The sequence below is a fragment of the Castor canadensis genome, chromosome 7, assembly GCF_047511655.1.
Source record: "Castor canadensis chromosome 7, mCasCan1.hap1v2, whole genome shotgun sequence".
In the NCBI taxonomy this organism is placed as follows: domain Eukaryota; kingdom Metazoa; phylum Chordata; class Mammalia; order Rodentia; family Castoridae; genus Castor; species Castor canadensis.
In genome coordinates, this window is record NC_133392.1 from 27,700,001 (window position 1) to 27,727,832 (window position 27,832).

General features: G+C 41.2%; 2 protein-coding genes and 1 non-coding gene across 12 annotated transcripts in view; all 3 read left to right on the plus strand.

Annotated features, from left to right (window-relative positions):
- Positions 1–2,052, plus strand: part of Kcnip2 (potassium voltage-gated channel interacting protein 2) — an 18,355-nt gene extending 16,303 nt beyond the window's left edge. For 6 of the 9 annotated variants that reach the window (XM_074078461.1, XM_074078458.1, XM_074078462.1 and 3 more), the window contains 3 exons: positions 103–207; positions 345–407; positions 697–2,052. In XM_074078461.1, the coding sequence (XP_073934562.1) occupies positions 103–207; positions 345–407; positions 697–744 (216 nt within the window). In that variant the 3' untranslated portion in view covers positions 745–2,052. The remainder of the gene's footprint in view (positions 1–102; positions 208–344; positions 408–696) is intronic. The other 3 variants (XR_012449647.1, XM_074078460.1, XM_074078459.1) reach the window with 3 other exon arrangements.
- A 7,224-nt stretch (positions 2,053–9,276) lies between these two features.
- LOC141425267 (U6 spliceosomal RNA) lies at positions 9,277–9,385 on the plus strand. Its single transcript, XR_012450341.1, has one exon. It is a non-coding gene; the product is annotated as a U6 spliceosomal RNA (small nuclear RNA).
- A 1,259-nt stretch (positions 9,386–10,644) lies between these two features.
- Oga (O-GlcNAcase) overlaps positions 10,645–27,832 on the plus strand; it is a 33,114-nt gene continuing 15,926 nt past the window's right edge. Inside the window, exons 1-8 of one of the 2 annotated variants that reach the window (XM_020171238.2) lie at positions 10,645–11,287; positions 15,485–15,536; positions 15,917–16,014; positions 18,630–18,760; positions 21,019–21,190; positions 23,348–23,446; positions 24,542–24,826; positions 27,256–27,414. In XM_020171238.2, coding sequence (XP_020026827.1) covers positions 11,089–11,287; positions 15,485–15,536; positions 15,917–16,014; positions 18,630–18,760; positions 21,019–21,190; positions 23,348–23,446; positions 24,542–24,826; positions 27,256–27,414 — 1,195 coding nt within the window. In that variant the 5' untranslated portion in view covers positions 10,645–11,088. The remainder of the gene's footprint in view (positions 11,288–15,484; positions 15,537–15,916; positions 16,015–18,629; positions 18,761–21,018; positions 21,191–23,347; positions 23,447–24,541; positions 24,827–27,255; positions 27,415–27,832) is intronic. The other variant, XM_074078463.1, reaches the window with a different exon arrangement.

A 27,832-nucleotide genomic window follows, 5' to 3' on the forward strand; every position in this document is an offset into this window, starting at 1 on the left:
AATATGTATCACCAGCAAGGAGTGAGGTCTACCCTAGGCCTTAGGTTTCTTGATTTGGAGGCTGGAGACTCTGAGGAGGCATCTTCTCTTTTGGCCTAACAGGAAATGCTTGACATCATGAAGTCCATCTATGACATGATGGGCAAGTACACATACCCTGCCCTCCGTGAGGAGGCCCCAAGGGAACATGTGGAGACCTTCTTTCAGGTACCTGGGACTTGGTAGGCTGGAGGGCCCTGGAATGAAAGGAAGGAGACCAGAAACCAATAAGGAACTTACATGAGTTCTATCTATCACTCTCCCCCTGTCCCTCTTGTTTTCCCTGCCTGACTACCTTCTTGCAGAAGATGGACAGAAATAAGGATGGCGTGGTGACCATTGAAGAATTCATTGAGTCTTGTCAAAAGGTACAGGCCCTCCTCTCTACATTTCCCTGGTCTGGACTCCAGGCCTGAATCAGTGATGTAGGAAAAGTCTCCTCTCTACCTCACCCCCATCCCCCAAAGTTGTTCCTTTGTGACCAGGGGAGGCTTACCCCTTCCCCATCTGGGTGTCTCCTTTCTCCTTGCCGCTGAAGGTCTCCTTTTTCTCCATCTCCAATTAAATGTCCTCCTTCCCATATCTGACAACCTTTTTTTTTTTTTTTTTTCCTTTTCTCTTTCTCTCCAATCTGCCTCCCTCACACCATGGCCACAGGACGAGAACATCATGAGGTCCATGCAACTCTTTGACAATGTCATCTAGCTCCCCAGGAGAGGGGGATCAGTGTGTCCTGGGGGGGGACCATGCTCTAGTCCTAGTCCAGGCAGACCTCACCCTTCTCTTCCCAGGTCTGTCCTCATCCTAGCTGTACCCTGGGAGCGATAGGGATGCAAGAGACTGGGGCTTCAGTAGTTCAGACCCTTGGAGCTGAAGGGGCCAGAGAGTGAGCAAAGTGCATCTGGTGGGTGTTCCCAATTCTCAACAGCTTTTACCCACTTCCTGCCTGACACCCAGTGCTGAGGGTGCCCCTGCTGTAGGGATTGAGTGGTTTCCCAACTCCTATCCCTACTTTAGAAACCACGACACTAGACAGAATGTCTCCTGCTATGGTGCTTCCCCATCCCTCAGCTCATAAACATTTTCCCTAAGACTCCCTTCTCAGAGAGGATGCTCTGTCCTTGGCACTGGTTGACTTTTCAGACTAACCAGCCTTTTGAGAGCCCCCTGAGAAAGGAAATAAAATATTGGGCCTGGGCCAATTAGATTCTAGCAGTTGGTTAAGAGTAAAGAACAGAATTCTGGGCAGAGTATGAGACCAGGTCTGTTACCCCAGGTCATCAGAATATGTTTCCAAACTTTTCAGAAGGACTTACATCCTTAGGAACATCCTGGAAATTTACTATATCCTTCTCAGTGTCCTAGGGGAGCCTGGGATCCAGATATCTAGCTCATTCCTGGAATTCCTTCCTCTCCCTCCTTCCTGTGGTGGCAGAGGATGATGGGTAGGAAATGTCCTGGCTGATGCCCACAAAGTTTCAGCCTGCCCCCTGCTCATCACTTATTTTGATGGCTATGACTAGAGTTTTCATTTGCCATTTCCTTTAGATTTGGAGGCATGGAGTGAGTCAGGGATTTTCCTGAACTTGGGTCCTTAGCACGCCTCCTAGTGGATGCCTCAGGGAGAGAGGTAAGGAGGAAGGAAGGCATAGCACCTCTGAACCCAATGTGGGGCACTCATTATAATCTTTGATCAACCCAGGCTCTACCCAGCTCTCCACATAGCCTCTTCTTCCTCCATTCAGTATACCCAGAGATGCCCCCTGAGCACACCAAGAGTGCAGGGACCATTGGACCCACCTCATTGTCAGCACCCCTGCCATGCTGCTACTCCTTAATATACTTGCTTGTCCTGTTCAGCTCACCTCCCAGTCAGCTAGAATCTGAGGGGAAGGATCCCCAGGGAGACTTCTGCCCCATCAGATACTGTTGACTGCTTTGCATTTTGGATTTTTCTGTATATTTTGTAAAATAAGAAATATACCAGATCCAATAAAACACAATGGCTATGCATAGGCTGCTGTTTTGCATTTTTGTCCTTCCCACCCACAAATAGCTATACATCCCTGAACTCACATGCCTTCAGCATTTTAGACCTCCAAGTAGTGCCTGTATTGGGTTGGGGGGCATGATTCAAGTGGTAGAGTGCTTGCCTAGTAAACTCAAGGCCCTGAGTTCAAATCCCAGTACCACTTAAAAAAATAGAAAAGAAAAAAAAAAACAACTGCCTGTCTTTTCAAATCTGGCCATGCCTTGGCAGGAGACCAAGGTTTTAGAATTATTGAAAACCCATCTGGTAAGGAAGGGGGCGGGGGGGGAAGGGGGGAGAAATGACCCAAATATTGTATGCACATATGAATAAAAAAAAGACCCCCCCCAAAAAAAAGAAAACCCATCTGACCTCATCAGACCCCTCCACACACGTAAGTCTACTTCCCACATCCTGAGAGAAGACAAGGAAGGATAGATTGTGGATATCCCAAAGACTATGTATGCCAAACAAGCTGGGTTTTTTTTTTTTTTTTTGCCATAAAATATGGGGTTTTTTTGGGGGGGGGAGAGTGGCCCAAATAATGTATACACATGTAAGTAAATGTAAAAATGATAAAATTTTATATATATATATATATACACACACATACATATGAAGGAAAGCAATAAAATAAATAGAAAAAAATATGGATGTTTTATTACAGTGCTGGGAAATGAAAAACCAAAAACAAAACCCAGCCAGGCACCAGTTTCTCATGCCTATAATCATAACTACTCAGAAGGCAGAGATCAGGAGGATCGCAGTTGGAAGCCAGCCCGGGAAAATATTTCGTGAGACCCTATCTCAAAAAACCCTTCACAAAAATAGGGCTGGTGAAGGGGCTCAAGGTGAAGGCCCTGAGTTCAAGTCTCAGTACCTCAAAACAAAAACAAAAACAGAACACATCCTTCCATGCACCATTCTATTATAAATAACATTAATTTGGAAAACTGGAGATGCATATGTATAAATATGTACAATATGTATATATATATATACATACATACACCAACTTTCAGATTTTACTCTATTGGTGTTAATATCTTCACTATTTTTTAATAAATGTCCTTATAAATCATCAAATGGATCCTAATATTTCCACTTGTGTTGCCTTCAATCATTTAATATTGTTTGGACTGCATTCACAATTTTGTGTTTTAATCACTTATGTGATTGGTATATTTGAAGATGTCAGGGGAAAACCTTCAAGTTATACTCTACACCTCAGTTACCCATTACATGGGTTTTTTTTTTTTTTTTCATCATTATTTTCAACTTCACACATCTTGCAGTTCTCTATGTGGTCTCTCTATATAGTTTATTTCAGCTTCTAGTGTTGTACATATCTATATCTTGGGGATGAGACTGTCTATGATCCATAAACTTGGGAACAGGCATAAACTGGGTAGCACCTCTGAAGATGATTCTTAGGTAGAGTCTGGGCCTGGGGTGGATTCTGATTTGGTGTTTGTTTCAGAGGTGAGTTCTGTTGGCAAAGGCACTGAATGTTTTAGGACATGAGTTGTTTTTACAGGTATTTCTATTTCATCAGAGCTTCCTAGATTTTTTTTTTGTACTGGGAATGATTTTTTTCATTTTTGTCCATAATAATTTAATGACTTCATAAATTTGCTATTAGCACATGCCTTTTTCCCAGTTCCTTTTACAGTTTTCTGACTAAAGTGGGTAGCAAACAGTTGCCCTAACATGGTCAGTCCTAGTGAATAAGCAATTTTCTTAAACACAGAACCTTTTCTTACTGAAACCAAACTCATCATTTCTGAAACTGTAATCACTCCCATTTGGGGAAGAAAAAAATTTTTTTTCAGGACTGGGAATGAACTCAGAGCCTTGCCCTTGTGAGGCAAGCACCTGAGCCACCCCTTTAGTCCTGGGAAGAAAATCTTGAGGAGGATTCTTCAGACAGACATATGTGTCTTTTCCCAAATTGTACTGTATCCATTATCCTTTTATTTATTTTTTTTGCCTTCTTTTTTTTTGGCAGTACTGTGGTTTGAACTCAGGGCCTTACACTTGTTAGGCAGATACTTTGCCACTTACTCCTCCAGCCCTTTTTTTTCTTTGTATAAATTTTTTGTACTGGGGATGGAACCCAGAGCTTTGCATATGCTGCACCCCTAGTCTTTTGCTTTTATTCAGATAGGGTCTTACCATGTAGTCTAGACTGGCCTCAAACTCATATTCCTTCTGCATCTGCTTCCCCAAGTGCTGGGAGTGCACCCCCATGGCTGGCTTCCTTATCTCATCTTTCCAAAAGACAAAAACACCTTTGTATCAGGCCAGTATAATGAACAGTTGTAGTGTGGGGGAACACAAAGCCAGTTTGTAAATGACCAGGCTGTTCTTCAACATATTTAGCCTGGAGAGGTGGTATAGTGTATATGAGGACCTGCTGTCATAGAGCTGCTTTTGGATTCCCCTTCTTCAGCTACATGGACACTTATAGATAGAAGCATGTATCAGACCTGCAGGCATGGTTATCAGCTTTCCCATCCTAATGGCCACCATATCTGCAACCCTCTGGGCCCAAGTTTTCATATGCAGACAAGCTGTCTTTTGGCAGACATTCTTACATGTTAAATCTAGAGTTTCTCTTTTTTTGGGGGAGGGGTTTGTTACTGGGGTTTTAACTCAGGGCCTTATGATTGCCAGGCAGGTGTTCTTCCACTTAAGCCACACTCCCAACCCTTTTGCTTTAGTTATTTTATTCTATTTATTTATTTTTGGAGGGACTGGGATTTGAACTCAGGGCTTTGTACTTGTAAAGCAGATGCTTTACCACTTGAGCCACACCTACAATCCATTTTACTCTGATTATTTTTGGAGATAGGGTCTCACAAACTATTTGCTTGGGCTGGCCTCAAACTGTGAACCTTCTCACCTCAGCCTCCCAAGTAGCTAGGATTAAAGGTGTGAGCCACTGGCACCCAGCTACTTATTTTATTTTATTAAATAAATAAATAATATATATATTTTTTGTGGTACTGGGGTTTGAACTCAGGGCCTCACACTTACTAGGCAGGAGGTTTACCACTTGAGCTATTCCACCAGCCCACTTATTTTATTTTTGAATTAGCATACATTATTAATATAAGGAGATTTCATTGTGATAATTTCATCCATGTGTGTAGTGTACCTTGAACATGCTCACCCCCTCCATTGTTTCCACTCCCTTCCACCTGCCTTAGTCATTTTTCTGGTAGGGTCTTATTTTGCCTGGGGATGGTCTTGAACAGAGATCCTCCTACTTATGCCTCTGATATAGCTGGGATCACAGGTATGTACCACCACATGTGGTTGAATCAAGAATTTCTAATTTACAGACTGTTAATCTCAAAGTGCTTTCTTTTGAGGGGCATTCCATTCAGTTTCTAGCTAAAGTGCCTCTGTGTAAACATCCCAATGTTGCCTCAGTGTACATATATACATTCGTGTCCATACCCCAGTCAGGAATAGTGGGATCAAATGGAGTGAACCTACGGTAGGTCACCACCAGGGAAGTGACACAAGGATGACAGAAATTTGCTAGTGTTCCCACTCTTTCTTTCGTATGTTCCTGGAGAGGTTCCTCCCAACCTTTCTCTGGTATACCATTATGTGCTGACTAAACTTCATCATCCAAAGGAAGGTCAGACCTTCTCCTCCCTCTCTGGATACATCCACAAGATCAAGGGAGGCTTATGGTTTCCAAAAGGCAAACACGAGTGGTGCTTCTTATGTGCACAGCCCTGGGTTCAATCCCTAACATACACAACCCCCTAAAAACAAAACAACAACAAAAAACCCACCTACATTTCAGTGTTCCTTGTTTTGTCAACTGTGTTTCTGGCTAATATCACCTTGGAACTCTTTGTTCCTCAGGTCCTTGAGTTTCTTTGGGTCATCAAATGAAAGAGTTAACTGACTATCCAAGGATGGCCCGGGAAGCAACATGCTCATGTTGGTTTTGGGTGCTCTGGATGGAACCCAGGCCCTTGTGCATGTTAGTGCATGCTACTCAAGTGCTCTACCGCTGAGCTACACCCTCAGCTAGCTCCCATGTATGTTTGTGTCCTTGAAGTCCACGTGTGGGTCATAACCTAAGAACCTGTTCTGTAGTCTACCCCTCAGCTTTCCCTTTTACAGGAGAGGATACAGGTTTAGAGAGGGAAAGGACTTGCTTAAGGTCACCCAGTGAATTTATAGCAGGGTGGAGACTAGACCCAGTCCCCCAACTCTCAAAGGCGGCCTTGGGTCACAGTAAGGATTTGTGTGTGAAGGGGTGGCACAGTGGCTCGAGTGGCAGAGCGCCTGCCCAGCAAGTGTGAGGCCCTGAGTTCAAACCCCAGCACTGCCAAAAAGAAAATTCATTTAATATTTGTGTATGAGCTGGGTGTAATGGCTAACGCCTGTAAGCCTAGCTACTCAGGAGGCAGAAATTAGGAGAATTGCAGTTTGAAGCCAGCCCTGGGAAAATAATTTGTAAGACCCTATCTTGTAAAACACCCATCACAAAAAAGTGTTGGCAGAGTGGCTCAAGCAGTAGAGCACGCCTACCTGTCAATCATGAGCCCCGAGTTCATGCCCCAGTTCTGCCAAAAAACATAAAGGATGGATGCTGTGCATGTCATGCACCATCTAAACAAGGAACACGGTTCAAGTGTTAGAATACTTGCCTAGCAAGCAGAAGGCCCTGAGTTCAAGTCCCAATACTGCAAAATAAATAAATACAAGTAAACAAGGTGACCCTGGACAGGCTGTCATGGAACTCTGTGCTAATCTCTTCATGGCATTTCTCGGTTTATAAATATGTATTTATTTGGAGAATTATTTGTTTATCTTCTCCATTACAGTGTAAGTTCTTTAGGGCTCCTCCAGTACCTGGACTAAGTTTTTTTTCCTCACCATTCTATCTCCAGGGGTCTGGCACATAACAGGCATTAGGCATTCAGTAAATGATTGTATTATTGAATGGATGACCATGGTGAGGGAATGGATGTAACCAGCTCAGGTTGGAAACAGATTCCATTCCTAGGATAGATCCAAGTATAGGGGAAACTGAAGTCTGAAACAGAATTGCTAGTTGGGCTGAAGTTGTGGCTAAAGCGGTAGAATACCTGCTTAGCAAGTGCAAAGCCCTAAGTTCAAACTCCAGTAATGTCAAAAACAAATAACACCCCCACCCAAATGCTAGTGAGGTGAGAAACGCCCTAGAGATGGGGTACATAGATGGGATCCAGAAAAAACGAGCAGGTTGCCATTCAGATCATTTTGCCCTGGCCATAGCTCTGATTCTAACCAATGTTGTCAGTAGCAACAAAACACTCTCCTTTCTAGCCTTCCAGTATTTCCTACTCTCCTGGTTTTCTTTCTACCTTTCTAGCCACACCTTCTCAGTCCTCCCTTGCAGACTCATCCTTCTTAACTTAGATTCTCAATCTTGAGCACCACAGCTCACTGTGGAGTCTTTTCTCCAAATCATATGCAATCCCATGGCTTTAAACACCATCTATGTACAGAGGCTCCTAAGTTTGTATCCCTAGAACTTTCCTTTGAGCTCCAACACAATTAACAATTGTGTTGTTAACAAATTAACAGATTTTAAACACAATAATTTGTTAACAAAATAAACACAATAAAAAATTGTGTGTTAACAAATTAACAAATAAACAATTGCCTATTTGACATCTTCATGGAGACCTATAGTGGTCAAACTTAACATGTTCAAATGGAGGTTAGATTCATGCTTTCCCAGTCTTCCCCATCTCAGTACATAACGCCAGCACCTACCTCCTTGCTGAGATTAAGACAGAACTTTTCAGATCTGGGGCTAAAACTCATGGCCCAGAGCATGCAAAACAGCATTCTCCCACTTAGCTACATTCCCAGCCCTTTAAAATTTAGGTGTCTTGGGCTGGTGGAGTGGCTCAAGGGGTAGAGCGCCTACCTAGCAAGCATGAGGCCCTGAGTTCAAACCCCAGTACTGCCAAAAATAAATAATTAATTTATAATAAAATTTATGAGTCTTCATTTCCAGAGGGATTCTAATTCAGCAGTACAGGATTTGCCTAACACACTTGAGGCCCTAGGTCCATACAGTACTACAAAAAAGTCTTCATTTCTTTTTTTTCTCTTCTTCACTTTCTCTGCCCTGTGTTCCATAGTTTTTGGGTTTTTTTGTTTTTTGTTTTTTCCTTTTTTAAACAGTGTTGCTATGTCCCAGGTCAGCCTGGGGCTCACTATCCTACTAAGCCTCCTGAGTGCTGGACTGGGATCAGGGAATGTGAACCGTCACATCCGGTTTCCAACCCACATTTAATTAGTCACCAGTTCCACCACCAATGCTCTTCCCTAGTCAAGCTACATTTATCCCTTACCTAGATTATTTGTCTATCTGAAGTAGTCCTTTTTTTTTGCATACTGGGGTCTGAACTTAGCCTTATGCTTGCTAGGCAAATGCTCTACCACTTCAACCTCACTCTCAGCCCTGAAGTAGCCCCTCCTTGCTGCAGTTACTATTACTAGGTTTCCTCCTTCATAGCACCTGTCACAAACTGAGTTCCTGTGTTTGTACTGAATTTGTTATTGTTTGTTTCTCCAATGAAAATGTAAACTCTCTAGGGGAAGGACCCTATGCCATTCATTTCACAAATATTTATCATGGGCCTACTAAGCACTGCTTCCTGTTGTAGGTGGAGGGCAGGGGCAGGGGCAGAGAACGTATGGTATGGGAAGAAAGTGTGTAGCAATTGTGTGGCAAGAACCACCTTCAAGTTTGAGAAGTACAGGTACAGAAGGTTGATCTTGCTTGGTCTACAGGTCTCAAGAGTCAGGACTGTGGGAGTAGATGAAATTGTGGCTGTTGACTTGCTACCAGTTGCCACAGTGTGAGATGGAGGCAAAAAGAAAAATATCATGAGACTGCCATTAGCTGGGATGACAGCCCTCAAATCCCTCAAGTGGCTGGGCGCTGGTGGCCAGGAGGCAGAGATCAGGATGATCGTGATTTGAAGCCAGCCACAGAAAATAGTTCTGAGACCCTATCTTGAAAAAACACATTCCAAAAAAGGGCTGGTGGCATGGCCCTGAGTTCAAACCCCAGCACTGAGAAAAAAAAAAAAAAAAAACCCAAGTGACCACAATATCCAGAGAAACTGTTTGTGGCCCCTGTCATCACAGGAAGACCCCTTAGAGAACGCTTGCTATGTGCTTGCTTCAGTAGCACACACACTCTATTAAAATTGGAAGGATTACAGACTAGCATGGCCTCTGTGCAAGAATGGCATGTAAATTTGTGAAGTGTTCCATATTAAAACGGAAGGAAGGAAATTCTTAATTCTAACTCCCACCTCAACAATCCAGTACTAAAAAGTCCCTGGAGCTACAAATTGGGCTACCACTAGCAGAGTGGAATAGATTCAATGTAACACTGAATCATAAAATAGTACTGTCTTTGGGGGGGGGTTATCTCTCCCCCCCACCCCCCGCTTTCATGTAGAATCTGTTCTGCCCTTATCTCTAATTTTGTTGAAGAGAGAGTATAAACAATAGTACTAAGTCTTAATATTGAGATGTTTATTCCTCATAAATTGAGACATCTCTTAACCAACATAAATGTAGAATGCATTATGAAAGGACTACGGGGAGCTCTGAGAACACACACAGCAAGGAAATCTGAGCCCATCTAGGGAACAAGGAAGGCCTCCCCAGGAAATGTTTATAGTGAGGCTCAAGGATCTCACGCCCCTTACACTGCACACTTGCCATTCCCAAACAAGCCAGGCCTTTCACCCCTCTCTACCTTTGGACTGTTGTTTCCTTGCTTGGGGTGCTGCTGCCGTCCTTCTTCCCTATGTAGTCTGGCTAATCTCTCATCCTTTATAATCCAGCTCATGAAGCCATGCCATGGGGCTTCTCCCCAAAGGAGAAGTTATTACCTCCTCTGACCTCCCAAAACACCATTCAGGACTTTTGTATGTGCTTGCTTATCTCTCCCACTATATTATGAGTGGCCCCAGAGCCCAGGACGAGGCAAGTTCAATAGGTGTTTGAGGAATGAAATAATAATGAATTATTGCATTTTTAAATGGGGGTAGCTCCATGGGAGAGTAGGGGAAACTGATTCCAGGCAGAGGATTGAGCTGAGCTCTTTGGAATGGTGTGTTTACAGAACGGAGCCTGCATCAAGCAGATGTAATGAGCCAAACTATTGCAACAATGTCCAAATAAAATAGGTCAATTTCTTCCTATCCCTTTAAGAACTAAAGGCTTCATTTCTGCGCCTGCGCGTCAAGAGAGTAAACACCTCTCCTTTTCACCCTTTCCCCCCCTTCAACCCCCAATTGCCCCAACCCACCTCAGCCTCCTCCCATACTCCCCTTTTTCGGGTAGGGTAATGGTTCGTCCCAGGGTGCCAGGCTCACTCTGGAGGGTAGAAAGTACAAATGGTACATTCCACTGCCTTCGTTAGCTCCGTCTTTTCATGGCTTCTTTGTTTTATTTCCCCCTATCGAATGAAGCGTAATAGCCTGGTCCCGAAGAAGGAGGGGGAACCGGGCTAAGGACCGGTCTGAGCCAGTCTGCGGCGCAGGCGCAGTGCGGATAAACAGGAAGCGGGCGGTAGCGGCAGCGGCTAGAGAGCCTTAGGGGCTTCGGAGAGGATAAAGCGGAAGAACTAAGATTATTTGGATGGTAACAGACGCCAACTGAGACCGAGAAAAGGAGCCTTGGCCTTAGCTTCCTGCGAGTGATTGCGGCTTCGTTTTCCGCTGAGGCTTCCTTTTCCCCAGTTTAGGCTGAAGCGGCGGCTGACAAAGGGCTTGAGCCGGTGCCGCCGCCCTTCTCATCCGGGCATTCGGGCCCCTGCGGAGGGGGAGGGGGAAGGGCTGAGGGGGAGGGGAAGAAGCCCGAGGGGCGCGCGCTTGGAGCCGAGGCCCTCTCCAGGGCTCCGGGCCTGTGGCCCAACCGACGGAGGCCGAAGAGGACCCGCAGAGGTGGCGGCGGCCGGTGGCAGGAGGATGGTGCAGAAGGAGAGCCAGGCAGCGCTGGAGGAGCGGGAGAGCGAGCTGAGCTCCAACCCTGCCGCCGCCTCGGGGGCATCGTTGGAGCCGCCGGCTGCCGCGGCCCCAGGAGAAGACAACCCAAGCGGAGCTGGGGGAGCGGCCGTGGCGGGGGCGGAAGGAGGGGCCCGAAGGTTCCTGTGTGGCGTGGTGGAAGGTGAGCCCTCCTGTTGTCGCCGTCCCCCCACCCCCGCTCCAGTCGTAACACCTCTTGGGAGGGGCGGGGGGGGGGTAGGATGGTGGAGGTTCTTCCGGGGGCGCCAAAAGGCTGTTCCCCCTTGGTTCTGAAATTTGGCCCTGCTGAAATGAGGGGGAGGAGACTCAGTGGGCGCATTTCCGCTCCCCAAGTCCTTAAACGGCATGGGATTCCACTCTGGCTGCCAAAGGAGCCCGACCCCACCCGCCTTGGGCTTGGAGCCAGGCTAGCTCCCGAGAAGGCGGTGGCCTGGGGCCTGCTTAGTCTCTGAATTTCTCTGTGCATGCAGCTTGGAATCTTGTTCCCTAGCGTCGGAAGGATGTTCATACTGTCCCCTTCCTTGGGGGGGGGGCGGGGGGAGAACGCACACGGACGTGCTTGTAGTCGGCCTGTGGTATTAGGAATTTCTTCCAGCTTAGATGGTTTTTTATTTGATTTCAGGGTATGAAGTTTGGGTTATAATATTCTCAGAGCATCTGTGATACGGCATTGGGACGCAGTGACTGCAAAAGAGATTTAAATTTTTTTCTCCCGTCTTTTTCCTTCTCATTTACAGTTGAAAGGAATGATAAGACATTTCGGTGTATCATGATTTCTGAGCAAGAAGACAGATTCTGCTCTGAATTCAGTAGAAACACCAGTTACATTAGTGCTCTTTTCTTGAATACAACATATATTTGAGTTTTCTGAAGTATTTGGCCCACCTAGGGTTTCCTAGTTGTCTTAGTTCTCTCTTACTAGTGGAGACTGTAAGAATTAGTTTTTAAAAAACTAAAAGGCATGGAAAGAGAAAAGGTACCTAACTTTTGGTTGAGAGCATCAGATTTTTGAGTGTGATCACATACTCTTCAGAAAGATGAGTAGTACTTAACAGTATTTTAGATAAAGTTTAATTGTAGGATAAAACATAACTGCTTTGCGGCTACAGTAAGGCATGAAACAGTTCAGTGAAATTAACTCTCTTGCCGAATTTGGGGAAAGACTGTATTCTACTGGAGTCAGTTCTTTATTGTTTGAGACAGGGTTTTGCATTGTAGCCTTGCCTGAGACTCAGTCCTCCTGCCTCTGCTTTTCTGGAATCAGTATTTATGAAAACATGATTGCTTTGTGTGACCTTCGTGTTGATGTTTTTATTCGGCTTGTTAGAATTCAGAGAGAATTTAGAAAAAAACTTGTATTGCCAAAGATCTCAGGGTGGAGGGTGGGGAAAGAATGCTGGGGGTGATATAGAAATTGCAGAGCTTTTGGACTATAGTGACTCATATCTGTAATCCTAGCATTCAGAGGCTGAGGGAGGAGGAGAGTTTGAGACCAGTCTTATATACCTAAAGACCTTGTCTCATACATCCCCCCTCAAAAAAAAAGAACTACACTGGAGTGATTCTCAGGAAACTTTGCAGTCTGTTATAGCTTCAGTAATTAAAGCAAAAAGCTCAAGGTGGTTTAAATTGATTTCTTTGAGTACTTGTGTTAAAGTAGAGTTGTCTTCAGTTCCCTTGTCTGTTCTCCCTCCTATTCTCTTGTATGTTTGCTTGGTAACTGAGCCACCTGAGCCAGCACAGATGTGTTTATTTAGTACTTCTTGGTTGGCATCATTCCTAAAATGGAGGAGGAGAGGAAATACTGCAGTTACTGCCAGGATTCCTTTTTTGTTTCTTGCCATCACAAACCTTTGTTGGTTTTAACTCATGCATTAATAGCACTGCTTCCTCTTTGTGGTACCCAGTCAACCAAAACCGTAAACCTGACCCAAAGAGCAAAGTTAGGGTTTCTGAAGATTAAAATGTTCAAGTTAGACATCTGAAAATAATCTTTTTTATATTGGAGCTCCTCTAAATGGATTTTTTTTTTTTTTTTTTTTGTGGTACTGGGGTTTGAACTCAGGGCCTACACCTTGAGCCACTCCACCAGCCCTCTTTTTTTGTGTGATGGGTTTTTTCGAGATAGGGTATTGGGACCTTTTTGCCTGGACTGGCTTCTGAATGCCACCCTCTTGATCTCTGCCTCCTGAGTAGCTAGTATTACAGGTAAGAACCATTGGTTCTGGGCTGAACAGATTTTTTGTGGGTGAGGGGCAAGACTGGGGTTTGAGTTCACGGTTTTATGCTTACAAAGCAGGCACTTTACTAACCAAGCCACATCTCCAGTCCATCTTGCTCTGGTTATTTTGGAGATAGGGTAATGCAAACTTGCCCATGCTGGCCTCCAATCTTGATCCTCCCAGTTTCAGCCTCTCAAGTAGCTAAGATTATAGGCATGAGCCACTAGTGTGGATTCTAAATGGATGTTTAATAATGCCTGCTCTTTTAAGAGAAAAATAATAATGTAGGAAAGTTAAAGATCTGTGTAATTTTATCTTAAGAATATTTTAGGTCTGGTGGTGGAGTGGCTCAAGTGGTAGGCCTGCCTAGTAAGCACGAGGCCCTGAATTCACACCTCAACACCACCACCACCAAAAAAAGTGATGTTCAAGAATATTTTAAAGGGCTAGAGGAGTGGTATTCAAACTGTAGAACCCTACCTTAGCAAGCAGGAAGCCCTGAGTTCAAATATGAGTACCACCAGAAATATTTAAAAATCATTAAAGAGGGTAATATTGGATTGTCAAGATTGAAAAGTGCTACATTGTGATACAGTAGTGAAATTTTCTTCACCTGGCAATATTCTTTCTGGGGAGTAGTCATTTTGCCTGGAGTTGGAACTCCTGTTGGGTGGGGGAAGAAGAGAATGCTTATTTTCGACCTTCTCATAGTTCGGAGAGGTTGTCCTCATCTCTTGCTGATGAAGGGCTGGGGAACTCCAAATCCCAGATGGGTACTTACACTATACCTTGTTATCAGTCTAGAAGTTTTGTTTTTGTTTTTCTTTTTAGAAATTATTTAAAATATATAGAATTTTCACTTTAAATGCAAAATAGCTGGTTAAAAAAATATTCTGTAAGTTTCTTTCCTGAACTAGACAGTCACTCTTAAATTTTCAGTTCAGACCTTTGTTTTGGAATTATGATGACTGGAAAGTTTGCTATTTAAGCTAGTACCATTTTTTGTTTATTGTGAAAGTGGTTGCACGCTTTTGTGGTCCCTTTGTAATCTCAGGAACCTTTTAAAAAGGTGATCATAAAATTAGGTCAGTCAGATAAATTTTTAAGTCTCTTCCTGGTTTTACTATCTTGTTTTCTCACCTCACTCCTCTAGAAGCAGTATAACTCCCCTCCTAGGCTGTTTGTTTGTTTGTTTGTTTGTTTGGTACTGGGGTTTGACCTCAGGGCCTACACCTTGAGGCATTCCACCAGCCTTTTTTTTGTGATGAGGTCTCTTGAACTACTTGCCTGGGGTGGACTGCTTGCCCAGCTGGTTTCAAACCATGATACTCCTGATCTCTGCCTCCTAAGTAGCTAGGATTACAGGCGTGAGCCACTGGTGCCTGGCCATTATTTGTTCTTACTAGCAGTTTGGATTACTTTGCTTCTCCCTCCCTATTATAAGATCAATATACTCTTTTAGACAACAGTTTGTGATGGTAAAAAACGAAAAAAAGAATCCCAGCAGATTTAGTGCACAGAGTGGGTCAGGTGGTAGAGGACTTTCCTAGCAAGTGTGAGGCCTAGAGTTCAAACCCCAGTACTGCCAAAAAAAAAAAAAAAAAGTTAGATTGGTCCTTGGGATGTGGTTCCATGGTATGGGCTTGCCTAGCTTTTTCTAGGTCCTGAGTTTGTTCCCAGCACTGGGGGGAAAAAAAGTTTGTGTACTTGGTATTTATTTATATTATAATACAGTTTTTATTATTATTGTCATACTGGGGCACATTGTGACATTTAACAAAGTTCTTACAATATATAATAGTTGAATTCACTCCCTCTGTATTTGGTTTTTGTTGACAAAAAAAGAGTGCTGGGTTTTTAGCTGTTTTTAAATAACTACCAAATAGGTAATATATATCATGGTAGAAAAAGAACATTTACCTGAGCAAAAAAGGAAATAAAAATTATTTATATCACCATCCAAAGATAAAGAAACCTTAATGTTTTTCTAAGCTTTCTTCAGATTTTTGTATACATTTCTTAGAAAATGGGATTGTATGTTTTGTAACCTATTTTTCTTAGCAAACCTTATCACATTTTGAAACTTAAAAATAATATCATTCTTACTTTAAATCTAGGATTTTATGGAAGACCTTGGGTTATGGAACAGAGAAAAGAACTGTTTAGAAGGTAAATCTTTATTATATCAAGCAGAAAAGAGAATCTTAAACCCTTATTTCCTTTTGTTTTAAGAAATGCACTGAGTAGCCCTGGTTATTTTCCCTTGATCCTTTATATCTTCACCTAGCTAGGTTTTCAGACCTTCCCTGGGGAAGCTGACTAGTTCTGGGGTTTTGCCTCCCTCACCCAGAGTTGTGTATTAGTTATGTTGATAAACCTTGTAATACTTAATTTTTTAAGCTCTCACTGATTACTGAAGTTTAAAAGATACCATCATAGAATACAACTAGTTTTGTATGAGAGGTCAATATTCAAGAAGAGGAAAAACTGATATTTATAGCCTGTTAATATGGCCTATTTATACATATATAATTTTCTTTCCCTTTAAGGCTCCAGAAATGGGAATTAAATACATACTTGTACGCCCCCAAAGATGACTACAAACATAGGATGTTTTGGCGAGAGATGTATTCAGTGGAGGAAGCTGGTAATCTTTTTATTTTTAATCCATAAATTCAGAAATATGTGGAAAAAATAGCTATGCTTTAAAGTAGTTATACTAAAACTTTATTAAACATTTTATTTTCACTTTATAGTAGTTTCCTTTTATCTGGTAACTATTTAGTTATGTGCAAGCTAGTGTAGAGTTAAAGAGTGGCATTAGCAAGGTCATGACCATTAATGTGATTCATGGTTTTGCCAGTTGACTCCACCTGTTCTTTGGTCAGAAATTGTACCCTTTATTTCTGCCAGTGGTTTAAATACTGGGCTTCTGGAAAAAGAGTCTGAAGCAAGGGCTATGTCTATGGCAAAGCAATTGAGGCACCTGCCTTGAGTACAAATTTTAAGGGACTTAAAAACAATAATCAAGAGAAGCAGTATTTGATGCATTATTTTCTTTAAGCCAAAGTTAATGCAAAAACTCCATTACAGTCAAAATTTTAAAGACAAGATTAGTATTACTGATCTTTTTCCTTCACGCTCTAGTGCAGCTTAGTTTTGACCACTGCTATCGTGTCTTTATTTAAAATAAGACCTCACCCTAGACAAGTAAAAGGCACTACAGACTATCCTTGCTATGAATATTATGTTGAATTTGTTACATAGACCTCATAAACTAGTAGTACATCACTTTGAACTTTTCTTTGGGTACTTACTGAATGGGTAAATATTTACATATATGTGTATATGTTAATATATCTATGTAATTAATAAGATATAAATGGTTACAGAGCCTGGCCAAGGGACTGAAGGCAGAAAGCTATTTGGTGGGTCTGGGGTTTGATTTCAGGGCTTCATGCTTGCAAAGCAGGTGCTCTACTGCTTGAGCCACATTCTAGTCCATTTTGCTCTTGTTATTTTGAGATTTGAGGGAGGGGGGGGTCTCTTGAACTATTTGCTTAGACTGTCCTTGAACTGTGGTTCTCCCAAGTAACTAGGATTATAGTCATGAGCCACTAGTACTCAGCAGGAAGGTTTCTTAAATGACATAGAAGCAATTGAAACTTATCCCCATCTCTCTCTAGTGTTGTTTACTACTCTATATAACTTAAGAGAGCCTTTAACTTAATTAGTTTCTGATGGTGCTGGTAATGAAATTTAATGTGGTAATCAAAATACAGTCAAATGACTATTTTGACTATTTTGAGATACTACTGAATTGTATTCAAAGATACAGCTTGTGATAGTAGTGTTTAAATTTATTTTAAAAAATTGTCTGTCATACTTTAAAGGCTTAAAATCTGTAATGAATTTTTCCTACAGGTACAGGGATGTAGGGTTAGATTGGTAAGTCCATCCCTTAACCCTGATATCTTTTTTTTCAGTATTTGCCTCGGGCTGGCTTTGAACCACAGTCCTCCTGATCGCTGCCTCCCAAGTAGCTAGGATTACAGTTGTGAGCCACCAGTGTCTGGCTTTGACCCTGCTTCTTATGAAAGCATTTTCTCTCAAATTACAAATCTGAGCCAGGTATGGTAGCACAAATCTGTAATCTCAGTACTTAGGAGGCTGAAAAGGAAGATTTCAGGTTCTAGGCCAGCCTGACTTACACAGTGACAGTGGTTTTTAAAAAAAAAATTGTAGGCATGGTAGCTCAGCCCTGTAATCTTAGCTACCCAGGAAGCAGAGATCAGGAGGATTGTGGTTCCAGATCAGCTCTGGCAAAAAGTTCTGAAGACCCCCATCTCAACCAATAAAAGCTGAACTCTGGCGACTCGTGCTTGGCATCCAGCTATGCGAGAAGCATAAATAGTATCCCAGTGCAGGCCAGCCAGGGCATAAACATGAGACCCTATTGGAAAAATAAAGCAAAAAGGGTGGAGGGTGGTTCCTCACCTGGTAGAGTGCCTTCCTCACAAGCTCAAGGCCCTGAGTTCAAGCCCCAATACTGCCCACCCCCAAAATTTACAAAGTATTTATAAATAGATTTATTTAGTTAGAAATTTCAGTTGTTCAGATACAGCCAAATAATCCAAAACCAAACCAAAATAAGAAATCGCATTTATACCTTTCAAATACTGTCAGAAATAGGAATGGCTTATGTTAGAGAATCTCACAATTCAGTATTTTTGGCAATGAAGAGAATACTTTATTGAGTTCAACTTGTTTCCCCAAATGAGTAAGAAACTATAGAAGTTAGAAGGAAGGATCTCTTGCTGGGTGCCAATGGCTCACACCTGTAATCCTAGCTGCTCAGGAGGCAGAAATCAGGAGGATCAAGGTTGGAAGCCAGCCTGGGCAAATAGTTCCGTAAGACCCTGTCTCAAAAAACCCTTCACAAAAATAGGGCTGGTGGAGTGGCTCAAGGTGAAGGCCCTGAGTTCAAGCCCAGTATCTCAAAAAAAAAAAAAAAAAGAAAGAAGGGTCTCTTATTTTCTGTTGGTTCAAATCGGGTGTGAAACTTGATCTTTCTTTGTATTACTTCAGGCTTACGCCAAAAATTTTGTATGACCTGTTATCACATTGGATATGACAATTTTTGTATAATTTAAGGTGCTTTTCCTTTCTTGTAAGTTGGAAGAATTGATCTCTTCAGTTGGAAAGTGAAGTTTCTTTTACTTTTCTGTGCTGTTCTCTAAAAATATGGATTTCATTCTTTAGAGCAACTTATGACTCTCATCTCTGCTGCACGGGAATATGAGATAGAATTCATCTATGCTATCTCACCTGGATTGGATATCACTTTTTCTAATCCCAAGGAAGTATCAACATTGAAACGCAAATTGGACCAGGTAACCCCTTACTTTTTAATTACTTTTCCTGACTCAGTACTTGAAATGAAAAATTTTCTTAGTTGCTTTTATGATGTTAAAAGGAAGTCAAAATCTATACTTGGTTTCTTTAGGAATTATTTACTTTAATCCTTCTGGGAAGGAGAATATTTATCAAAATAGGTTAAAAGAACTTTACTAGAAGGACCAGTGCCTTTCAAAGTTTGCATAAGAGCTGCCTTAAAAGAATGCTGGGGCTAGGGGTGTGGCTTTGTGGTAGAGCTTTATGTAACATGCCCAAGGCCCTGGGTTCCAACCTCAGTACCAAACCGCCCCAAAAAACACCTAAGAAACAAAGAATGCTTAGAAGTGATGTTAAAGGAATGTTGACTGCTAGGCTGCATTCTCACAGAACCCTATGCCGACATGTACTGGATCAGCAATCCAGATGATTCTGAGATGGGTAATCCTGAACATTTTTTAAGAAACTATTTATATACCATTGGGTGCTTAGTTGAATTTGTGATTAAAATTATAGAAATGGGGTTTACCTGTTAGACTGTTCTGTAAGTTATATAGATATTAGATGTTTTTAGTCTGGAAATGGCTAGTTCTCCAAGATGAGATTAACAGACTAGGTAAACTTTTTTCTTTCTTTTTTTTTTGTGGTGCAGGGGTTTGAACTCAAGGCCTATACATTGAGCCACTGCACCAGTCCTTTTTGTGAAGGGTTTTTGAGCTAGGGTTTTGTGAACTATTTCTCTGGGCTGTTGTTGAGCTATGATCCTCCTAATCTCAGCCTCCCAAGTAGTTAGAATTACAAGTGTGAACCACTGGCACCTGGCCAAACTAAGTAAATTTGTAAGTTGTTGATGAACCTGATTTAGATTTAAATTCTATTTAACATAAAAACTGGACATCTTTTTGGTAAAATGTAGAACTCCCAATTTTAAAAAAAATATTGATTTTTCTGTATACTTTTTGTGGGGGGTGGTATTGGGATTTGACCTTGGGGTCTTGCACTTGGACCACACCTCTAGCCCTTTTTTACCTGGTTATTTTTGAGATAGAGCCCCACTTTTGCCTGGCTGGCCTGGTTTTCTTCTCACAGTGGCTGGATGACAGGATGTCAAGCACATATTTTATTTCTTTAGACAAAGATTTATATTGGTGGCATCAAAATGGCTAGTAAAAATTTAAGGTAGGGTTGAGGGTATAACTCAGTAGGATAGGGCATACTTAGCATGTGCTAGGCCCTTGGTTCAATCCCTGTCCCCCTCCAAAAATAAAAAAAGATTAAGATAGTTGAAATTTTCATGAATGAGCTTTTAAGAGATTGTTTTTCTAGTTGGTCCAATTCTGTTTTGTTCTTTCTGATTTGTGCCTAATTAGGCATGTCTGCAAAGGTATTGTTTAGGATCAGTGTGCCTTTGGAGGCTACATCAAACGCTGAGATTTTCCTGTCTTAAGTATAGTTATTGTGTTTCTGTAATTTTTCTGACTCTATTAGGTATTCTGTAATCTACAGCCAAGGAGGTAGGGAGGATAGGTAACACTCAAGCTTCACAGAACATATCAGAACAAACTTTCTTTTTTTGCAGTGTTAGAGATTGAATCTAGAACGTTGATCATGCGGCAAGTGCTCTACTAGTTAGCTACATCCTCAGCACTAACATTCCTGAGGGATTTTTGTTTGTGTGTTTGTTTATGTATTTAAAAAGTGAGTCCCAAAACTCTGTCCAACTATTTTATTAGAGTTTTCTTCAATGAAACTGTAAAAAGAATAGGTCTGCTTTGAACGTTTTAAAAACATTTGCATTTAAGTATAACAATTAGGTATATATTTACTTGAAATCCATTGTTTTTGGGCTGGGGGGTGTGACTCAAGTGGTAGAGCTCCTGCCTAGCAAATGTGTGACCCTCTGTCCAAACCCCAGTACTGAGTGTGTCGGTAGGATAGTGGTGAGCATAGCTGTCTTCCAAACCCCAGTACTGCAGCTGGGCATTCGTGGCTCATGGCTAAATCATAGCTACTTGGGAGGCTGAGATATAGAGGATTGTGGTTCTAAACCATCCCAATAGTTTATGAGACCCCCATCGCCAAAATAACAAGAGCAAAATGGACTGGGAGGTGTAGCTCAAGTAGTAAAGTACCTTTTTTGCAAGCTTGAAGCCCTGGGTTCAAACTCCAGTACTATAAGAAAAAAAGTGGGGGGGGGGTAATTTCTTTTTATTATGAGATGAGTTAATAAGTATTTTGATTTTTTGTTTTTTCCTAGGTATCTCAGTTTGGATGCAGGTCATTTGCCTTGCTTTTTGATGATATTGACCATAATATGTGTGCAGCTGACAAAGAGGTATTCAGTTCTTTTGCTCATGCACAGGTCTCCATCACAAATGAGATTTATCAGTACCTAGGAGAGCCAGAAACTTTCCTCTTCTGTCCTACAGGTATTGTATATAATAGCTGTTAATTAGTTTTCTTGACACAGACTGTAATTTCGAAAAGACCCTATAGATGAGCCCTATTAATACCCCTCCTTGGTGTTTAAAAGTTGGAATTTCCCGCCCCTTCCCTGCCCCCAGTACTGGGGTTTGAACTCAGAACCTACATCTTGAGCCACTTCACCAGCCGTTTTTTAGTGATGGGTTTTTTCAAGATAGGGTCTTGCCAACTATTTGCTCTGGCTGCCTTCGAACCATGGTTCTCCTGATCTCTACCTCCTGAGTAGCTAGGATTACAGGTGAGAGCCACCAGTGCCTGGCCAGGAATTCTTTTACAGATGACATTTCTCAAGATTGTATATTGGAGAAATTTAGGAACATATAAGTGACAACAGATGAGCAAAAGATTTTTTCGTACAGGAAGTACATAAACATTACATTGTCAGGATTAAAGGAAAGATAGTATTGTTGAAATGAAAACTGGAAAAAAACAAATTTACATTGTTTTAACTTAGTCATTTCTTATTTCCACCTACTTGTTCCCTTTTTCTGCCCATGCATATCTGTTCCTTTTTTACCCCTCCCACTCCCATCTGGGCTTCTACTTCCAGTAGTCAGCATAGAAAGCTTAATAATCTTCCTGCTTTTTCCTGCCCCTCCCCCTAGTTTTCTTCCATTAAAAATGTTCTAGTCTCTGCTTCTTAAAATTTAGCCTCCAAGATTTTTTTCCCCAGACTCTTATTTCTTGTTCAGGAAGAGGTAATTAGTTCTAAGAAAGTTAAGACTGAATTCTTTAACTTTGTGTGTATGTCTGTCTTTGATTATTATGAGCCATGAACCTTATTTCAGTGGTCTGATGCTACATGAATACTCAAATATTATTCAGTAAGATACTGGGAATTAATTCACTGCAAGGTCATAATTTTAAGTTGTAGTTGAGTACCGATTGTCATAATTGTGCATGTGTTGTTATGTTATTAATTAATTATGTATGGCCTCTGATTATAAATGAGAAATGTAGGTAATTCAGAATTATATAGAAAATGTGAACTCCTAGTTGTTTCTTTAATAAACTTGTATTTCTAGTGATTAGAAGGATTGATCTATACTTTGTTTTTGTTGTTTTTTGAGATAGGGTCTATGTAGCCCAGACTGTCCTAGCACTTCCTAATGGCCCAGACTGGCCTCAAACTTGTGATCCTCCTTCCTCAGCCTCCCGAATACTGAAATTACAGGCATATACCACCATGCCTCGCTAGAATAACAGATTTTGTGATTTTTTTTTTTTTTTTTCTTTTTCTTTTTGTGATACTGGGGCTTGAACTCAGGGCCTTCACCTTGAGCCACTCCACCAGCACTTTTTTGTAAAGGGTTTATTCGAGATAGAGTCTCGCTGAACTGTTTGCCTGGGTTGGCTTTGAACTGCGATCCTCCTGATCTTTGCCTCACTAGTAAGCTAGGATTACAGGTGTGAACCACCAGCCCCTGGTGATACTTTTTAAAACAAATTTAAATAAATTATTTGGCAGTACCGTGGTTTTGGTTTTTTGGGGGGGAGGATATTGTGGTGGGATTGAGGTTTGAACTCAGGACTTTGCACTTGAAAAAGTAGGCACTCCAAAAGCAGATACTCTACTGCTTGAGCCACACCTTCAGTCCATTTGGCTTTGGTTATTTTGAAGATGGTGTCTCTCTCACAGACTTTTTGCCCAGGTTGGTCTTTGACCTCGATCCTTCAGATATCAGCCTCCCAAGTAGTCAGAATCGTGGGTGTGAACCATCAGTGCCTGGCTGGTACTGTGGTTTAGACTTCTGGCATTGCATTTGGTAGGCAGGTGTTCTACCACTTGAGCCAGGTGCCCAGCATGAACTGATTTTTTTTGGGGGGGGGCCTCTTGATCTCTGCTGCTGAGTAGCTAGGATGACAGGTGTGAGCCACCAGTGCCTGGCTTTTTTTTTTTTGTAAAGCAGTACTGGGGTTATACTTGCTAGGCAGGCACTTGAGTCATTCTGCCAGCTCGTGGATTGATTGTCTCAAATGAACCATCAACTTGAGTTTACCATTTGGACAAAAGAATTTAGAATGCGTAGAAACTTTAACACATTCCAGAATTCATGACTGTTTCAGTACTGACTTGTTAATTTTTTTCCCTCTGTATTCAGAATATTGTGGCACTTTCTGTTATCCAAATGTGTCACAGTCTCCTTATTTGAGGACTGTGGGTGAAAAGCTTCTACCTGGAATTGAGGTTCTTTGGACAGGTAAGTTTTTAAGATTTATACAGTAAAGCTTTAATTAGCTGCAATCTAAAGAAATCAGTTGCTCTTGTTAGTTGAGGTGTTTTTTTTGTTTGTTTGTTTGTTTGTTTTTTTAAGAGGTACTGGGGTTTGAATTCAATGCCTCACGCTTGCTAGTTGCTTCTTACCATTTGAGGCATTCTACTAGCCCTGAATGCTTTTTAAAAACTGAGCTTTAATCAGAAAAATGTTACAAGTACTTTCTATTATAAACCATATGTTCTTCACTTAGTATAAAAGACATCTTGAACTGGGGATGTAGCACAGTGGTAGAACACCTGTCTAGTGTGAGCAAGGCCCTGGGTTCCATTTCTTGCACTACAAAAACAAAACAAAACGAGTTCCAAGGATTTTGGAGTTACTGAGTATCAGTTATAAATACATTAATAAAAATCCAAATGGAGCTAGGGTAAAGGATATTGATCTCATTCCTAGGAAACTTCTATTTTTATTTTTAATTTTCCATAGTACGAGGGTTTGAACAGGGGTGGGGGCTTTATACTTGCAAAGCAGGCACTCCACTGCTTGAGCCACACCTCCAGTTTGGTACTGGGGTTTGAACTCAGAGCCTCATACTTGCTAGGCTGGTACTCTACCACTTTACTTCACCAGCCCTTTTTCTGTGTGTGTGTGTGTTGGGTATTTTTGGAATGGGGTCTCCCTTTTTGCCTGGGCTGGCCTCAAACCACGATCCTCCTGATCTCTGCCTCCTGAGTAGCAAAGATTATAGTCATGAGCCACTAGCACCTGGCCAAAACTTCTGTTCTCATAAGCTAGGTGGAGTAATACATGACTATATCCCAGCTGTGGCAGGAAGATTGGGAATTTTAGGCCAACCTGGGCCACTCAGTGAGACCCTGTCTTTAACAGCAACAATAATTTTTGAAAGGAAAATTGTGACGGCTTAGGGCATACTATGGAACAGCATTTGCCTAGCTTGCATGAAATAAAAAAATACAGAAAGTGGACATATTGGGAAAACACAGTAAAAAGTTGTATGTGTAGTGTATTTTAACCATATAAGAGGTTCTTTTAATAAATGGTGGTCACTATTTCTAGGTCCCAAAGTTGTTTCTAAAGAAATTCCGGTGGAGTCTATTGAAGAGGTTTCTAAGATTATTAAGAGAGCACCAGTAATCTGGGATAACATTCATGCTAATGATTATGATCAGAAGAGGCTGTTTCTGGGACCCTACAAAGGAAGATCCACAGAACTTATCCCACGTTTAAAAGGAGTCCTGACAAATCCAAATTGTGAATTTGAAGCCAACTATGTTGCTATCCATACCCTTGCCACCTGGTACAAATCAAACATGAATGGAGTGAGAAAAGATGTAGTGATGAGTAAGTAGCCCCTGTTTAATCCTTTTTTTAAAATTAACATTTAATAGTTGTACAGGGTACATGGTGACATTTACATACCTGCTCATAATACTTTTTTTTTTTTTGTGGTACTGGGGTTTGAACTCAGGGCCTACACTTTGAGTGACTCTACCAGCCCTTTTTTGTGATGGGTTTTTTCAAGATAGGTTCTCGTGAAGTATTTCCCTGGGCTGGCTTCGAACCGTGATCCTCTTGCTCTCTGCCTCTTGAATAGCTAGGATTACTGGTGTGAGCCACTGGTGTCTGGCTCATAATACATCTTTATTAGATTCACTCCCTTTATCCTTCTCCCTTATCCCTTCATCCCCCCTGTATTTGATTCTTGAAATTGAGAGAAGAGGTGAGGTTAACTGGAGTCATTGGTAAGTCATCACAGTTTGAGGTTTTGTTAAGGTTTATTGCTCATTTCTATGTTGAGCCTATGATAAAAGAAAGGCTGAGTGGTTTGGACTTAACCCCTTGACCTTAATTCTTTGTTTTTAAAATATGGCCCAGTCCTTGAAATCTGAGTACCAAACCAAACTTTTTTTTTTTTTTTTTTGGTGGTACTGCAGTTTGAACTCAGAGCCTCAATGTTTGTTTGGCAGGTGCTCTATCACTTGTACTCTACCAGTCCTTTTTTCTGCTGTGAATTTTCAAGGGTCTTATGAACTATTCGCCTGGGCAGGGCTCACAGATGATCCTCCTGATTTCTGCCTCCCAAGCAATTAGGATTACAGCCACCAGCATACACTCCAAACAGTCTTATGGTCCCATTATTCCTAGAATCATTCTTACTCAGTTTGTGTTTTCAGTTAATTTTATTAAATGGTATCATTTAGATGACTAGATATTCTTGAGTTACTTTATTGTTTAGTTGCACATTACTTTTGTGGAACATATTCTCATTTTAGACATTGGCTTACTAATTATTTATGTAAAATCCATAGTTAATGTAGTTCTAAGTAAGAGTGCTGGCTGTTTATTCATTTACATTTAAATTACCTATTATGTGGCAGGTGCATCTTCATGGGTGAGTCCTGAAGATGCAAAGAATAAAGTAAAACAGTTTAGGTTGGATGATGCATACAGGCAATCATAGGGTGTTAAATGTTGTAATAGTTATCTAAAAAGTGGTGTGGGAACAACAGCAGAATGATCACTTCTGCTAAGCAAGGATGACTGTGCCAAGTGCTGGTAGTTCATATCTGTAACAGTAGATTTGGGAGACAGATCAGGAGGATTGCTATTTGAGGCCAGCCTGGACAAAAAGTGAGACCCTATTTCAAAAATAAGCAACACAAAAAAGAGCTGGTACTGTGTCTTAAGTGGTAGAGCACCTACCTAGCAAGTGTGAGGACCTGAGTTCAAATTCCAGTACTGCCAAAGAGTGACTGTAAACAATATCACAGATATTTAAGCTGGCTCAAAATTTGCCCAGAATTTGGGGTTATTAAAGGTTCATGAACTTGAGGTGAAAACACTGCACATAGAAATTTTGGAGTTCATCTGAATTTTAACCCACTTAGGATATTGAGGTATCACATTATATCACTTTGTGGTATGTAGTTGCCGTCTGTACTATTGCTTCCACTTACTGATTGAACTCATGCTTGCATTGGTGGCCCAGTCGTTGTTCCTCTCTCCCCAATAAAAGACACAAAACTAGGAATATAATCTCAATTCACACTCTCTATACATGACATTTAACTTTTGTGTTTTTTAAGTCAGTATGGAGCACGCTATGGAGTAGCAGGCACTTGCCAAACTGGGCTGTGTGCAGGGATAAGGAAAGCTAAGAATACAGGGATTTGTTTTGTTTTGTTGTGGTACTACGGTTTGAGCTGCAGGCCTTGCGCTTGCTAGGCAGATAAGCTACCACTTGAGCCATGCCTTCACCCAGAGTTTTTGAATACCAAGCCAAAGAGTTCAGACTTACTTTTTTCTACCTGGTTCTAGCTATCCTGGTTCAGAGTTTCATTGCTTTATCTGTGTTCATATCAGAGCTGTGTTAATTTTCTTTTCTTTCCCCCTCAATGCTTTTATTAATAATGAAGTTATAAGCTCTTAGAGTCTAGGGAATATTTTCTTTTTGGAAAGTATAGTGACTTTAACTTTGCACTACCAATAATTGTTACTCAGTAGACATTTATGGTCAACTTTTCTGACGATTCTAAAATACTATTTATTTCAATTGGGATCTTAAATTTAGCAGCACAGTTAGATGACTTACTCTAGATGAAAATGGTCAGTGAAGGGTCTTTCTTCTGTTTGCATTTTTATATTTGTTTTGTTTTAGTTATTTGCGTCTTTGCAACAACTCACTGCACTTTATCCCTCTCACTTAGGAGACTTCAGTAATCAAAATTATTTGTAAGCAAAATTATTTTTGTGATTTTTTTTTTTCCCAGCTGACAGTGAAGACAGTACTGTATCAATCCAGATAAAGTTAGAAAATGAAGGGAGTGACGAAGATATTGAAACTGATGTACTGTATAGTCCGCAGATGGCTCTAAAACTAGCTTTAACAGAATGGTTGCAGGAGTTTGGTGTGCCTCATCAGTACAGCAGTAAGTTTGGCCATTCTCTGTAAGGGGCTGAATTGCATGGTTGATCATAAAGAATATTGTCATGTCTCTTACTTTAGGCCCTTATATTTCAGCAAAATGAAATAAGGAATCTAGAGAGTAGGGTTTTTTAAATCTTACTTTTGGTCTTAAATAGCTTTTTTCTTGATGAAATTCTAATTGAAATAATGACTTGTTTTTAAATACAAATCTTCAAGAGAAGATAATAATAGATGTTGACATTTAATGATGTTGCTTACCTGTTTCCTTACTACCACCCCTCTTTCATCACTGCCTGTGCAGTTTAGAGAAATCTTATTTAGGGACTCAAAGTATTTGGAATCTCAAATTGAGGTCCTGCTTATAGATGTGACAGAGAAATCATTTCTATAAATCTGATTTGTTCTGTTTCTAATTCTGA